Source organism: Lissotriton helveticus, chromosome 10 (assembly GCF_964261635.1).
Source record: "Lissotriton helveticus chromosome 10, aLisHel1.1, whole genome shotgun sequence".
NCBI lineage: Eukaryota > Metazoa > Chordata > Amphibia > Caudata > Salamandridae > Lissotriton > Lissotriton helveticus.
Window position 1 is genome coordinate 381,278,922 of NC_136071.1, and position 16,184 is coordinate 381,295,105.

At 43.1% G+C, this 16,184-nt stretch overlaps 1 protein-coding gene across 2 annotated transcripts in view; it reads right to left on the reverse strand.

Moving 5' to 3' along the window:
* KCNH2 (potassium voltage-gated channel subfamily H member 2) overlaps positions 1 to 16,184 on the reverse strand; it is a 1,950,790-nt gene that overhangs the window by 902,500 nt on the left and 1,032,106 nt on the right. For both annotated transcript variants that reach the window (XM_078662767.1, XM_078662768.1), the window contains one exon: positions 6,608 to 6,822. In XM_078662767.1, the coding sequence (XP_078518893.1) occupies positions 6,608 to 6,822 (215 nt within the window). The remainder of the gene's footprint in view (positions 1 to 6,607; positions 6,823 to 16,184) is intronic.

Here is a 16,184-nt window from a genome sequence, read left to right on the forward strand (position 1 = left end):
TTCAAAAATGTGTTCCAGAGACCTTCTTATATCTTTTGTCTCAATGGAATTTATCATTGTCTATTTCAGGCCACCTTGAGTACATACTTTTTCTGTATAATTTTGATACTTCTTAATCACCCTGTATAAATGCGGTTTGGTTCTTGTAAATGTCTTGCTCAATGTTTGACCACTAACCTCTGTTTTGTTTTGAAAATTAAAAAGACTCTGTATCTTCTTTCGCCCACAGATATGCTTCGTCAGCCCTGATGTTCACATTTGTTCATATCTCCATACTTTGATGATTATATCTTGGGTCATTAATGCTCTATGAAACATAACATGTGCGCCCTGATGAAAGAAGCTATATTAAATTGTTTTTGGTACTTTCCAAAACGCGCGTCGGCGCTTTTCTAGTGTGCTTTCTACAGTGGTCTATTGTTCTAGTGATTGTTATGTGTATTGTCTTATGTTTTTTAATGTAATTTTGGGCTTTATGTCCATTGTCCTTTTATGTGATTATTTCTTTGTTGTTGAATTCTATTTATGTGAACTCTTGTTTATATATTGTTGAACATTGGTACACTTATGGGCTGCTTTCTCTTCCTCAGATGTTCAAAGAAACACTATGGGGCATTTTAACATGAATAATCCAATGTGATGTTTTATGGATTTATGTAAATGAACTGTTTTGATGTTTATCTCATCTTGTTCTTTTCTTTTTTATAAAAAAAAGAGAATATCATAAAGAAAAATAAAATGAAAAGTTAATTCTGAAATTCTAGTGAGTAATTCTGTGGATGGTATTTCTTATATTTTGGAACTTTTGTCCTTTTTCATATTTATTGGGGACACCCTTTTCATGTTGTTGAGTACACCTTGAGTACATATCCATTAAAACAATGGCATACTTGTCAACACTAGATTTCTGACTGTACCCATGATGTCAATGGCTAATTCTTCCCAGGTTTCTTTGGGAAGTTTCTTCAGATTCCTTGGTTGTCCCCTGTGCGTCAAAACTTTTTCACTTTCCCACATTCCAGACATTCCCTCACTGATCTTTTAAGGTGAATGTCCATTCCGGGTCATCAATACATGTGTCTCATTTTCTCCATTGTCTTAGAGATGCCTGGATGACCGTCATGTACAAACTCAATTATATGCTCTCTCACTGTCCTATGTGGAACTAACCTTGTTCCACGTAACTACAAACCGTTCTGTATGCAAGTTCATCCTTTATCCTCATAAATGGTTTCAATGACTCTTCCACATTTGAATCTTTTCTCCAATCTGCTCTGATACCTTTGATTACTGCCTGTAATATTTCATCACCTTCCAACTCTCTTATCCATTCGTCTTCTTTGATTACACTATCTCTGATAAGGCATACCACATAATCATCAACTGCAATTTCATTTTCATTATCTGCCACCTGTTCGGAAATAGTGTTTCTGTCCCTCAGGTGTGAACAACAATCAGCCAAATAATGTTTTGCACATACTCTACATGGAAATTGAATTCTTGTAGTGCAACAGCCCATTTTTTTTATTCTGGAAGATATGTTGTCAATGCCTTTTTTCCCAAAAGTTTCCTTAAGGTTTCTGATCAATTTTGACCTGAAACCTACAACTCCAAGCAAATTTCCTTAATTTTAGTATTGCCCAGAAGATCATTAAATCCTCTTTCTCGACCACTGAATAGTTAAGTTCAGCTCCTTTGAGACGCCTGCAGATAAATAGAATGGTTCTCTCTATACACTCCTGCTTTTGTTACATGATCGCAGCTAGGCCTGTTAAACTCAACATCAGTCATAATGATGGTGTCAAGTCCAGTTCAAATATTTTCAACGAGGTTGCTTTGGACAGATTAGTTTTAAACATTTTGAACTCATTTTCAGAATATGTATACCACGAAAGGCTACCCCCTTTTTTTAAATATATATTCAAGCTCAGCAGTCCCTTCAGTTGACGAAAAGAAGACTCAAGCACTCCGGGTAAGGCGGCAGGATTTATTCACGCCTACAGCAAAAAATGAAGTGACAAACGCGTTTCAGACAAAGTCCTTCCTCAGTGTCCATATATATATATATATAAATTCTTTGTGGGGGAAGACCCCCCTGACTCAACCACAGCTTATCATAAATGCATGGTAAAGGTATGCATTGTAAAGGCATATATGTGGTAAAAAAATGTGTGGTTAAGTCGCAACATGATAAAAACCTTGTCTTAATGGATGCCTGATGCTGTAATCTTGTGGCCCAAATAACTATTTCTGTAAGATTCAATTTACAATTTGTTGCCTTTGAAGTGAGGCCATTCTCTCTCAATCTTTCCAGAACCTTTCTAAAACAGAACTCATGTTCTTCTAAACTACTAGGAAAGATTAGAATGTCATATTGGTAGATTTTTTACTCCATTGGTTCCTTTCAGCATTTCTATCATCATTCTCCGAAAGACTGCTGTAACGGAAATCAGTCCAAACGGCATCCCGAGAAATGTAAATGTCCCAAATGGCGTAATAAACACTCTTCGATCTTTTGAGTCAGGGTGCAACCTCACCTGATGGTAAGCTAAGATGAGGTCATTGGATGCTTGCAAGGACAATATTTCTGAGATGCTGGGTAATGATCTACAATGACACATTTGTTTAATTATCTTAAATTGACACACAACCTCACTTCTCCTCTGGCTTTGTATGCCATAACCACTGTTGCTTCTATCTCTTCTATGATTCCACTTCCTATCAATTTGTCTAACTCTTCAGGCATGTTCTCTTTCACTTTGATCAGAACCCCTCTAACTTAGCTACTGGAATAATGTTTTTGGCATTATTATTCTGTGGACATATCTTTTTAGCAACCCAGCTGTTCACTAAACACCTCCGGGAACTCCTCTTCATAGTTAGGCTTTTCAGCTTCAACTTGAACATAAACATTCATTTACCACATCTCTTAGGATTGGTTTTACAGCAGGTGACTCATTAGGGTCAAAGTGAACTACAAGTTCCTTTTGGTGGATCCAGCTTATGAGAGAATTACCCCTATCAGATATATATATTTTCCCTGCTGTATACCTATCTTTAAAGGTAATGCACTCTCTCTAATATCTCACAGTATCCTCTGAGGGTAACTTCAGCTTATCCAGAAATTGGTGGTCAGACTGGTCTGATATGTAAAGTGCATGACTGTCCCACCGGGGCTTCCCAGCACTATCATAACAACTGGAGCATAAAGATAGAACTTACAATTACTTGTTTTTCAGAAGCTTTCTGAACATCTCAAAGGAGGTGCATAGTCGCAGTAGAGATGGGAAGAGAATTTTCATATTTTAGATCCCTGAAGATCAAAGCAGTGCCCTCCACGTCAAGCCAATTAAACGTGGGGCATCACAGCTAAATTCTGACTGCCATGAGACAAAACACCCTGAAACCTTTGTAGGCAACTGGATCAAATTCTGGCTGCCCGAGCATAGAGGACAGTTAGAAAAAGTAAGATAAAAAGAATCCTTACAAACTGCTTTGTGCATATAGTATAGATCTTTAAACGTAATACAATTGTCTATAGTGAGGCAGTGAAGATTCTAAAGATAATAAGAATCAAAAGCATACTTTGGAATGTGACATACAAGGCAAGCTGCAGTTTTCTGAATGATCTAGAGCTTTTTCAAAGAAGATTTAGCAGCTGCCAAGTAAAGTCTATTACTATAGTCATAATCAAGGTCTGAACAATCGTCCTTTGAGTAGAAGAGGACAGTACCCACAGGATTTGCCCCAGGTGCCTAAGTAGATTGAAACAGCTAGCAGTGACCTTATTTATTTGGTAGTCCATGGTAAGCTTTTTATTTAGCTAAAAACCCAGATCTTCAACCACCTGATTAGGATTCGGGCTAGGGCCAAGATCTTCAGGCCACCAATGTTGACCCCAAAATGTGGGCTCACCAACTTCTATAACCCAGTCTTGTTGCCATTAATTTTATACAGTTTTGTCCCATCCACATCACAACCCCAGCCATACATAAACTGAGATTAGGAAATCTAGAATCATCCTTTGAATATAGAGACATGGTAATGTGCATGTCAAGTGCATAAGAAAATGGAGTAAGACCCTAAGCTTCCACTGTCAGTCAAAGGGAGGACACAGACATTGAACAACATGGGCTCAAAGAGAAGCCTAGCAGAACCCTATACGGCAAGTGTCACACTGTGGACTCACAAGGTTTCAAGACAACTTCAAATGGACGGTCTTGCAAGAAAGCAGAAAAACATAGTAAGGCTGTGTCCTGGATGCCTCTTTATGCTGATCTCCTCAGGAGCAATGAGCGAGAGAAAGTGTTGAATGCTGCACTCAAGTCCAAAAGGATGAGGGCTGCAGTTCCTCCTCTGTCCAGAATCGATCTAAGATCATCTGTCATCCATAAAAGCATGGATTCTGTGCTTTGACCAGGATAAAGCCCTTATTGAGATGTATGAAGAGGATTACAAGATTGTAAATGTTCAGACAATTGGCGAATTATATGTTTTTCAAAAATCTTCACAAATAGGCAGAAGCTAAATCGGGAAGAGGTTTGCTAACTCAGATCCATGTCACATTTGTTTAGCAAAGGGAGCTACCATGGCATGCTTACAAGCTAATGCGACCACACCATTAGACAGAGAGGTGTTCAGCAAATTAACCAAAACTGAGATCCAGATTTCATAATACTCAGTGAGCCAAATCATTGGCTTCCTCAGTAGGATTAAGAGTTGCTAAAGTGGGTTCAGGAGTGAGAACTGGGATGGTTATTGGTTCCTGATCTTTGAAAACATTGAAGGAAGCATAAATGCCAGTGACCTTTCTGAAGAAAAGGCATCAAGTTCATTGTATCTTGCCTGTGAGAAAGAAGGAGATGGGGATACATTAATGGGGTCCATAAGTGACTTCACTATTTTAGAAAGTTCTTCAGAAGAGGAAAATAAAAACAATTTCAGCATAAACTGTGCTGGCTTCCCGACCAGCCCTTTGATACTCCTTAGTAGCAGTTTTAAACTTGACTTTATCATCCTGGGGGTAGCGCCTATCCAAACGCACTTCAAGTATTTACAATTTTTCTTCAGAACTAGGAGAGAGTCACTGAATCAAGGGATAGGTAAGCAAACTTTATTCTTGGTGCCTGATTTCAACGGTAGCAGAAAGTCTATAGCAGAACAGATCCAATTCTCAGATACGCTTTTGCAGTTGTCCACTAAGCTCTGTAATTCACGGACATTGTCCTCAGGATGTGTACAAAATATTGTAGAGTTGAGTTTAGACCAATGTCTGGAATAAACTGTAGTCCTAAAAGTAGACCCTCCTGCCTCAGGAACATGTATTGAAACAAGGTTAGCAAAATGCTAGGACCATATGAGAGTTACGGGTGGGTCAACAGTTAGGAAAATAAAATTCAAGAAAATAGCATCAGCCTGTGTCCAGCTATATGAGTGGTCACACAGATTGATTGCTGCAGATTAAGAGCTTTCAAACCTCCAATTGGAAGGATGCCAAATAACAGCAGTTGGGGCCATTACATTGGATATTAAAATCGGCAGTATGATAAAATAAGCAAATTTGTTTTAAAAGGAGATAACAACTAAGTTAGCAAAGAGCTCCATCTACACTCAGGACCTGATGGGCAATAAAGCAGGGCGCTAGAAGAGCTAACGCTCTCAGAAAGGCATAGTGGAAACCCAGGCCATCACAATCTGGGACAGAAAGGTTCTCTACCAAGCAAATGCACTTCAACTTAAAAATAGTCACAGTCCCTCCCCCGTTTTTGCTCAAACAATCATGTTTGACTATATCATCAGTAAGGACCATTACAGTGTCACGGTCGCACTAATCACCCAACCATACATCCATAGGAAAAAGAGCATCAAGTTTAAAATCTATTAAGTTAAAAATCTCCAAATGACGATTCACAAAATAGTGGCAATTCAGACTAAACTGTCTGTGTTTTTTGTGTCTGGGATCAGCAGGACAGTTGATGGTGAGGAGATGCAGGAATGTCAGTCGTCAGACAGAAATGAAAGGCACAATATTAACAACAACAGAGGCTGTGTAAAGGATCAATACTATGCTTATAGGCAGGAAACACTGCGGGACAGACCGCCCGCAACTGAGCGGCGGGATACATGAGCCAGCTTAGCCTACATGAACTGGGGGTCATAGCCCAGGGGCCCCTTCAGGCGCGAATGGGTGGCAACAGGATTGCATGCCAATTTTGCTAAAGGTTTTCCTCCGGCAGTTACTACTTAAAATAAAAAAATAAGAAAAGTTTGAGAAATTTTGAAAAAAAAATATTTGACAAGAAAAAGCAATACAACTATGCACAACCCTTATTGTGATTAATTTCAGTAAGTTCCTCTGTAGCAGAATAGGCCATTTTCAATGAGTTACAACTGCAGTTGCAATTCTTAACCAGTCGCAATTACCCACATGGTAATATCTCAATGTACATCATATTAACTAATACATAGAATGTATAGCAATGACCATCTTTCCATACACACAAGCAAAGTAGCACCATAGTGAAGGAATAGTAGTATAAAGCCACAAGCTGGGGAACAATGGATTGACTTTTTGGCAAATTATAATCACAGAGGAGAGGGGCCTTACCTGAGTCACTTTTTCTGTCACATTGTGCGTGCGGTCCTTCAGCTTGGTGGGCGCAATGATCTCTTTCTCGTTGGACGGTGACGTAATGAATGTGTCTCCCTTAAAGTCCACAAAATTGAGTGTGATTTGAGGAATCTTACTGATGGTGCGGTACCTCATCAGGTCCGAATCTGAAGTGGAATTCAGGAGATTGCTTCGCACATTGTTCATCGCTCCTGAAACAAGGATTAATGTCCAGTCAACATTTGAGGGTAATGTCCTCCATATGGGCTCTCAACCAAAGGATCATTCAGCAAGGATGTGAATGAGACAACAATAATACAGATGTGAGTTCAGAAAAGTGATTTTTAATTGTTTATTTCCACAGATTTGCAGTACCATGCAGTCAATAGGGAATAGTTATGTTTCTGATGTATTGAACTACAACTTTATAATTGCATGCACGTATTATGCATTTATGGCTATCACACTGTAATTCTAAAATGCTCATCTTTTGAGATTGGAAATGATTGAAATATTACTTATGTGGTGGTACCCTAGGACAATATTGAGGAGTTTGACTACATAAGAAGACGTAAACTTTATATAGTATTTCATCCAAAGCATTCTAATCCTGTCGGAAAGATGAATTTGCGGACCCAAAAGTTCTTTGTGCCAAATAAAGTTTTATTTCAAAGCACCCTGCATCACAGCCATGACGCGTTTCAGCCCCACCTGGGCCTTGATCACATGACGCGTTGTGTTTGTGGAAAGACATTTTTAAAGTGCCAGTGCAGTTAATTCAGAGTCAGCTGATCTGTACAATAGTAGATAGTGATTTCAATACAAGCTTAAATGCCAGCTGTGCAATCGATTATGATATACAAGAGAGTGCGTAACTTACTGCATAAATGCAAAGAATGTTCGCAACAAGGACATGAGTCATATATAAATATACAAAGGACCTTACTGTGGTAAGGTGGGGGCTCTTGATCACGCCAAAAGTAAATGTAGCAAGTTGAAACGATTTGATTGATGTGTCTTAGCAAGAAAATGGTGGTCAACAATTTTATTCAAAGTGTCCACGTATTGAATCAATCGTGCAATGTTTTAAACGTCAATGTTTCTCTCAAATCATCATGAGTTCAAATGAAAATACGATTTTCGTTACAGTATATATTCACCCCGATGCATTTCGAGCCAGGGCGGCTCTTCTTCAGGGGTTTAAGTATCTCATGTCCTCGCTGCTCGAGCAGCAAAATGGCGGCCGGCAACTGCGAAATTTTTTGGATTTGGGGGCGTGTTTTGCTGTTTTGAGTGACAGACAACGTCACTGTCTTCTTGCCAAGACACATCAATCAAATCGTTTCAACTTGCTACATTTACTTTTGGCGTGCTCCAGAGCCCCCACCTTACCACAGTAAGGTCCTTTGTGTCATTTTACGTCAGCACCTCCCAGACAGCAGGTGAACCTCCTGAGCACCCCGACCTCATGAACTTGAATTACACTCCTCTTTACTTTTGCATTACAAGTGAGTGCAGCGATCTCTCTATTTTCATATATAAATATATAAATATATAAATATATATATAAAAAATAGCGAGGAGCCATATAAATACATCGTTTATACAATATAAGAGAATCCCTGCGTTCCTGGCAGAAAAAATTCGAGCCACTCTGGTGTGAGATGATAATGTTAAGGGTTTATTCGGCAAACAAGACGCGTTTCGACCTCTGGCGAGGTCTTGGTCACATATATATATATATATATATATATATATATATATATATATATATATATATATATATGAGAACCAAGTCCTTCTGTGAGCTAACGAGAACCTCCACGCCGCTTCATCATCAGGAACGGACCACCACAAAGGATTTTTTTTTTTATAAAGTGCAAGTATTTATTCTATAAAGTCACAACATGACGCGTTTCGACCAGGTTGCCCCGGCCTTGATCACATATATACTCTCACGCCTATTCCGCTTAGATGCTTCTAAGCCAGGAACCAACACGGCTGGATTCAGTTTGAACTTCTTATTTTATAATATATATATATATATATATATATATATATATATATATATATATATATTTAAATCACTGATAAAACCAAAGGTTAAAGGGACATTATAGTTTTCCTGAGATTTTACTCGTACAAAACTAGTGAAATTCAGCAGTTATAGTTACCTGAGCTAACTATAACTTACGCCCCCGCAATGCAATGCTTATGACCCCACATATTACATTACTCATGACATGGTCACTGGCATCACCCAGTGATTGTGAGTGTTTTCTAAAAGTTTATGAGTGTTAAACATATATATATATATATATATATATATATATATATATATATATATATATATATATATATATATATATATATATATATATATACTAAGGTAATACAAAATTAAACTAGTATACTTTGTGTATTGCTAATGAGTTTAACTATTTGTAACATATTCTGTAAGTGGCTGTGTGAATGAGTGTATCCATGTGTGGTTTGATGTGTGAGTGACTGGTTGTGTGAGTGGTTGTATAGGTTAAAAAGTGTGGTTGCGAGTAGCTGTATGCATGAATACTTGGGTGTGTGAATAGCTTTATGGGTGAGTGAGTGTCTGTGTGAGTAGCTGTATTGGTCAGTAAGTGGATGTATGGGTGAGTGAGTGGCTGTATGAGTGGCTGTGTGGGTAGATCAATTGTGGTGTGAGTAGCTGTATGGGTGAGTGAGTGGTTATTTGAGTGGGTGTTTGTTAACTGAGTGTGTGGGTGAGTGGCTGTATTGGAGAGTGACTATGAGTGGCTGTATGGGTGAGTGACTGGATGTGTGATTAGCTATATTAGTGAGTAACTGGGTGTGTGAGTGGCTGTATGAAGACGTTAGTGGTTGTGTGAGTGACTAAATGGATGAGTGAGTAGCTGTGTAAGTAGGTGTATGGGTAATTGAGTGGCTGTGTGTGAGGGAGTTGGTGTATAAGTGGCTCTGTGGATGTGTAAGTGGGTGTGTGAGTGGTTCTATGGATTTGTCAGTGCGTGTGGGGGTGTAAGTGGGTGTGTGAGTGGTTCTGTGGATGATATCAGTGATGTCATTTGAGATGTCATCAGTGATGTCGTCGGTAATGTCACTGACCGTGTCATGAGTGATGTAATATGTGAGGTCCAAAGCAGGGCATTGTGGGGGTGTAACTTTTAGCTAGCTCAGGTCTCTATAACTGCTGAATTACACCGGCTTTGTACGAGTAAACTCTGGCCCTAACTATAATGTCCTTGTAACCTTTGGTTTATTCACTGTGTGTGTTCGTGTGTATGTGTGTATTAGCTGGGTATACACTGAGGTCCAGATCTGACCCCTCTAAATCTGTGCTGGACACCCCCGTTTTAGCGATAGGCAAATGATATTTCACCAGTGAACAACAAGGCTGATCACACTTTTAGCCCATTCTAATTTGATTAATGCTGTGCATGCACTGCCTACTCCATTATTCCCAAGACCACCACACTAACAAGCTCTAAACAGGATAAACTCATAAATTAAGGACTGGAAAAGTATGTGTTTTTATCTGAATATGTATTTGTCTTTTTTTAGAGTAAGATGCCTTTTTATCTGTTAGGCTCTATCATAGCAGAAAGATGGCACATTTAAATAGTATTACATACAGGGTGATTACATAGAGAAGGGTTGATGGAAAAAGTACTTTTTAAAATTGAAATTCATAAACCCATACAGTGGGATGTATGACGTTACAAAGTAAACTATTACAGCGCATACCTTTACAATGCGGTTTTTACAACACAACTTCCATTACAATGCATGCCATTACAACATGTGTTCCATTACAATGAAAATTACTATCCTAACACAGCATGGTGCTTACCTCAGGGAAGGTGCCGGTCAGTGAGGAATATGTGTTGTAATGGCATGTGTTGTAATGACATGTGTTGTATGGAACTTGCGTTGTATTGACCGCATTGTAAAGGCATTGCATTGTAATGCCTGCATTTTAATGGGTGTTTCTCCATTCAGTGGGCCACATACAAAATTACATACAAGTAGAGAGGTGGTATTCCGGAGTAAAGTTCCATACTGCTCAATGTCAAACAGACAACAGGTGTGGTAATCTGAGAGGGGGTCAGCTGAGCATAAAGTACGTGTTGGGGTGTGGAGTGTGATAAGTTGACAGACATTAGGAGCAACTGTACAATGAATTGGGTTGAGATCTACGGTGTGTAATTTTTTGTGAACCTTGTTTTTAGCCGATTGCCAAGCCGAGGGTGCCAGTAGAGGATAGCAGGCAATCGTCAGTTCAGGTGCATAGTATCCATGTGACTAAATTACTTATTTGTCAATGGGAGCAGATGAATATTGCTGGAATACCACAAGTGAACAAATACAATAGCCCAGCTTAGCAACAATCAGTGTGTTGTTCATCAAGCCCTTTATAGTCGGGAAGCAGAGTTGTTTACCCCATACTGAGCATCTGCAACCATCTGATGTGGTTATGGAGGTAATGAAGGGCTACATTAACCTGCAGATGTCCACTCGGGTTTTAAGGTTCCTGGCAGAAGAGAGAGAGCATGAAAGGTGCCTGCAGCGAAGGTGACATTGTGTTAAGGAGGGGGCATGGAGAAGGACTGTTGAATTTCCTTCTAAATTTTACCACAGTGCATCATCCTCTCTGCAGCCACAGCGCCTTCCTCCATTTAGAGAGGTGCTGAGTGTCTCCTTAATAGGATCGCAGTTAATAGGAAAGGAACACAAGGGACAAACCTAACAACAAAACTAACAACCACCTGATGTTGAATACCAAAAAAACGGAATTCATTCTCATCTCACCTCCAAACCACACTCCAAAAATAGACCTCTGTTTAAAACACCTAACCTCCTTTGACTGTGTCCCCCTCATCATTGACTCAGCAAAATCCCTAGGAATCTCCATTGACAAACATTTGAATATGCAGTTGCACATCTCTATTGCCACCAAGGGAGCTAATCACAAGATGAGCATATAGGAAACTCAAACCCTTCCTCCCTCAGGCAGATCTAAAAATTGCAGTACAAGCCCTAGTACTGCCAAGATTAGACTACGGAAGCACCGCCCTTGGTGGTCTCCCCGAATACAAGTTGGCACCGCTGAGAGCAGCACTGAATGCTGTTGCTAAACTGGTATCAGGAACCAAAAGAAACAGTCACATCTCACCAACCTTGAAAGCACTGAATTGGTTGCCTAATGAGGCAAGAATACACCTTAAAGTGGCGTGCATTACGCACAAAGCAATTCACAAAAATAGACCCAGTTACTTGGTGCTAAAGCTGGAAAAATCTGGAGGTTGTAGACAACTACGAAGTGCGAGCACTTTCTTTCTGAAACCCCAATCCTTCCATAAGAAGAGAACATGCTGGGGGGGCGGAGCTAGCCAGCAACAAAGATGGCCGCATAAGACGCGAGCCCCCCCCCCTTGAGTAATATCTGCACAAATATCCTGCGAAAGAGCCAACCACAAACCGCTGATTACGGCAGTTCCCAGAGGCGAAGACTGGGGGGTAATGATCGGGATCGACTTTGCCCCAAAAGCTCGGCGGCGACTACCTGAACTCGCTGCTGCGGCCTGGGAGGGAAGGCTGAGCGTGCAAGCCGCGACCTCGAGTGGGAGGAGCGCCGGGGGACGATCGGGTCTGACCCGCTGTGCGCTGTTGAGGCCTCACGGACGGCGATAGAGGGGCCCTGCAAGATTCCGAGTAGTCGGATAGAACTACCTCCTGGAGGTGAGAGAGGCCCGGAGACGAACGGGCTGGAGGCGGAGAGAGTGCAAGGACGTGAGCGGTCCTTCCCGGAGGACTGGGTCGCGAGTTCCGGGGACGCTCTTGGGAGAAGATACACGGAGGTTTGCAGGGGCGCTGTGACACAGGTGGGGGCCTGCGGATGACCACAGCGGCGAAACTGGGCTGAGCCTACTGCCTCTGGGGTGCGCGACGGTCCTACACACATCTGGAAGGCCTCGAGGACACACATCCACATACGGGACGAGAGGGCCTACGCACTGCACATGCTGCATGGCCTATGACTTCCCCAGAACAACCACACGACAGGGGGTGCATTGCTGACTCGGGAGTGTGTCCCTCCCTAGATACTGCCGGAGCTGCTACCCGCACGAGCTTACACCACGGGCGCCGGCGGTGGCCGCCATTTTAACCAACGGAGGGGGGGGGTGTCTGTTCCAGGCCCCGCTTGAGAGGGAGACGCCGCAGCATGGAGCCCTGGAGGTAGGGGCCGGGCTGATTCATACCTGCGCTGGACAATCAGTATAGGTACCGCGGGTGGGGTCCGCGCCCCCCCCCGCGCTCACTCGCACCCGCATGTGTACCTGAGTTGGTGCTGGCCCACGAGTGGAGACGACATAGCCGGAAGGGACCACGGGCATAAAGAAGAGCATTCAGTGAGACGCCACTGTCCCCGAGGAGGCACATGGAGGTCTTGTCACACACAAGCTATCCCGAAATAACAGACCAGGAACCCGACAGCCCGCAGCAGCACACTCGGACTGCGCTGGGCTTCCTTGGTGACAGGACTGCGACCAGAACTGTCAACATGGGGCGCGCGGATAGATCCCAGCCAAAGCTGTCCTTCGACCCGAGGGGCACCAGAGCTACAGATACCTCGACGGGTGGGGCCGCTGGAGAACGTGACCAGACGGTGGGCGCTGCATCACAGGATCTTAGAGGACTACTGATCGCCATGGAAAAAGGCCTACAGGGAGGCATAGCATCACTGGGTACCAAGATGGATGCCTTAACCTACCGCATGGATCGGATGGCGGAGAGACTGGAAAAACAAGAGGAAAGAGTGGACATGGCGGAGCGACGCATTACTGAGGTGGAGGAGGCACAGACCACACTGGACTCGGATAATAAACAAATGGCTAGAGCTATGCAGGCATTGATGGACAAGACGGAAGACCTAGAAGCCCGTTCTAGACGCTGCAACCTCCGCCTTACAGGACTTCCGGAGACTACACAGACGGGCAATGTGGAGCTACTCGTTGAAAAGCTTCTCAAGACTCTGCTTGGAGAGTCTGTCTTTTCAGATATATTCGTAGTTGAGAGGGCGCACCACTCTCTGGGCCCACGACCCAAGCCTGGAGCCCCGTCGAGACCCATTATTGCCAAATTGTTAAATTATAGAGATCGAGACACAGCGCTTCGTTTGGCAAGGGAGAAGCAACAATTACAATATGAGGGCTCCACCATTTCACTATTCCCAGACTTCACTGCAAAAGTACAGGAGGCACGGCACCTATTTCTTCCGATGAAGAGGCAAATGCGTGACATGGGAACAGACTATGCAATGCTGTACCCTGCAAGGCTGCGCATCAACCAACAGGGGAAATCTCTCATCTTCACGGACCCCAAAGAATTGCAGCGGGCGCTGAAGGAATGGAAGAAGGAGTCGAGACATTCCCCACGCAGAGGATCGGAGGAAGCGGGGAGCTCGCTCGAGGAGCAGGAATGATGCTTTGCCCAATTGACACTATGACGCTGTAATTGGTGCCAAGGAGTTACAGGGTCCGAGTGGATTTTACAGGAACTACCAAAGAGCTTAGGGACTGCCCAAAGAATATGGTAGGACATGCGCTGCTGTTCATATCCTAAGGTCGCGCTCAAGATACTGGTAGAGAGAGGCGGGGGAGGTAGGGGTGGCAATAAGTATAAGAGCTTTCTTACTTTGTTCACTGAACTAGACCTTTGCTGGCTACCTCTGTCCACAAGTGTTTATCACAGACTTTGGTTGACGAGGGTGCAACCCTTATGGGGGGAGGTAATTTTGTTTGCATGATGCGAGGAGAATGGGGTGGGGGGATTGGGGCAGTAGAGGGTTCGCGGCCTAGTTGGGGATGGGCAGGCGTGGGTGGGACTGGGAGGGAGGGGAGTGGAGCTGAACGGGATTGGCGACGACGGCCCACCGACAGTTTGGTTTTTTAGGTTATGGTTTACACTTCGCCACGCAGGTCAGCTACAGAGGGCTCAGGGCCAAAACATGTGCAGATTCCTCTATTGTGTGCAATGGATGGGGATGACAAGGGAACCGGACAGAGTAGAGAACGTTCTGGATACGCTGACTTTGATCACATGGAACGTAAGAGGCCTTAATGATCATAGGAAAGTCAGAAAAGTTTTACAGCACTTAGCTAGATACGAAGTAGACATAGCTCTTTTGCAGGAGACGCATTTGCCCACGGACAGTCGCATACTCAGATATAGGGGCCTACCTGGCAATATCCATGCTGCAGGTTTCACATCACATGCTCGGGTGGTCCTCACGTGGGTCAACCCGAAAGCGCGCATGGCATGACACCATTGGTGACAGACAGAGAAGGAAGGTACACAATTACTAGATGTTGTGGTAAAGGCTTGGAGTTCTGTGTAGTTAATATGTACGGGCCCAATTATGATAACCCCGAGTTTTATTCTGAAATATCAGCTAAGATAGCGACATATTCGGGAGGGAAGTACCTCTGGGGAGGGGACTTCAACATGACCAGACACCCACACATGGACAGATCAGATGGTCCCGATAGATGCCCAGCCGCTTCCGCTAGGGCACTGGAACTGCACATGGAACATCTGGGACTGAGAGATGTATGGAGACATAGATATCCCACACGGGGAGGGTTTACGCATTACTCAGCGCAATTTAATATACATACTTGAATAGGCTATTGGTTAGCCACGCAGTACCTGACCTCGGCCATGCAAAGATGCTCGGTGTTACCCCGCACGTACTCAGATCACTCACCGGTACTGATAACTATAGAAACACCGGAGAGAAGGATCCCGCCATTCACGTGGCGTTTCCCCCCCTATTCCCTACTAGATGTGAGGTACCGGGTTTTTAGGAACCCGGGGTGCCAGGGGATAACACCCGAAGACCTCTGAGTTCTCCCTTGTTCCGGACCACAGAAACACGGAGTCTTCTAGTCGCAGTCAAAGATCAAGTTTTATTGGTAGCTACCAAGTAACACGTGTCCCAGAAGTACACCACACGGAGAGTAGGTTCTCGGGAGACTGTTCGTTTTTACAGAACCAGCCGTCTCCTTATATACAAAATATATGGCTCCAAGCAAGAATTCTTGAGTTTATGATATGGCTATACACATATTTCTACAATAATACAAAGAGCGAAGTCATGTAAGCAAGCCCATATTTTAGATGTCCAGTTCGTTGATAGATTACCCGGTTAGGCCTGGAACTCCCATCAGATATCGATGAAACCTCAATAAAGAAGGGTACCTCCTAGTCATAAAACTGGCCATAAACAATGAATGTGGACAGGTGCGTGTTTGCAGAAAGCATGGTCTGTATGTAGTGAATGGTTTGTGGAATGTTATGCACTGATGTTATCGTATTCGGCCACTGGGCGAGGAGCCGCCCAAACAGGTCTGGCCGAAGACAGTGGAGTCAGTTGGGACAGGTCAGGGGGAAGTCACGGAAGGTGGACGTGTCTATTTGGATCAAGCTCGACCTTTAATTGACTTATCATGAGGGCAAGACGTAAGATGTATGCCGTTTACAAAATGGAGTCTAAGGG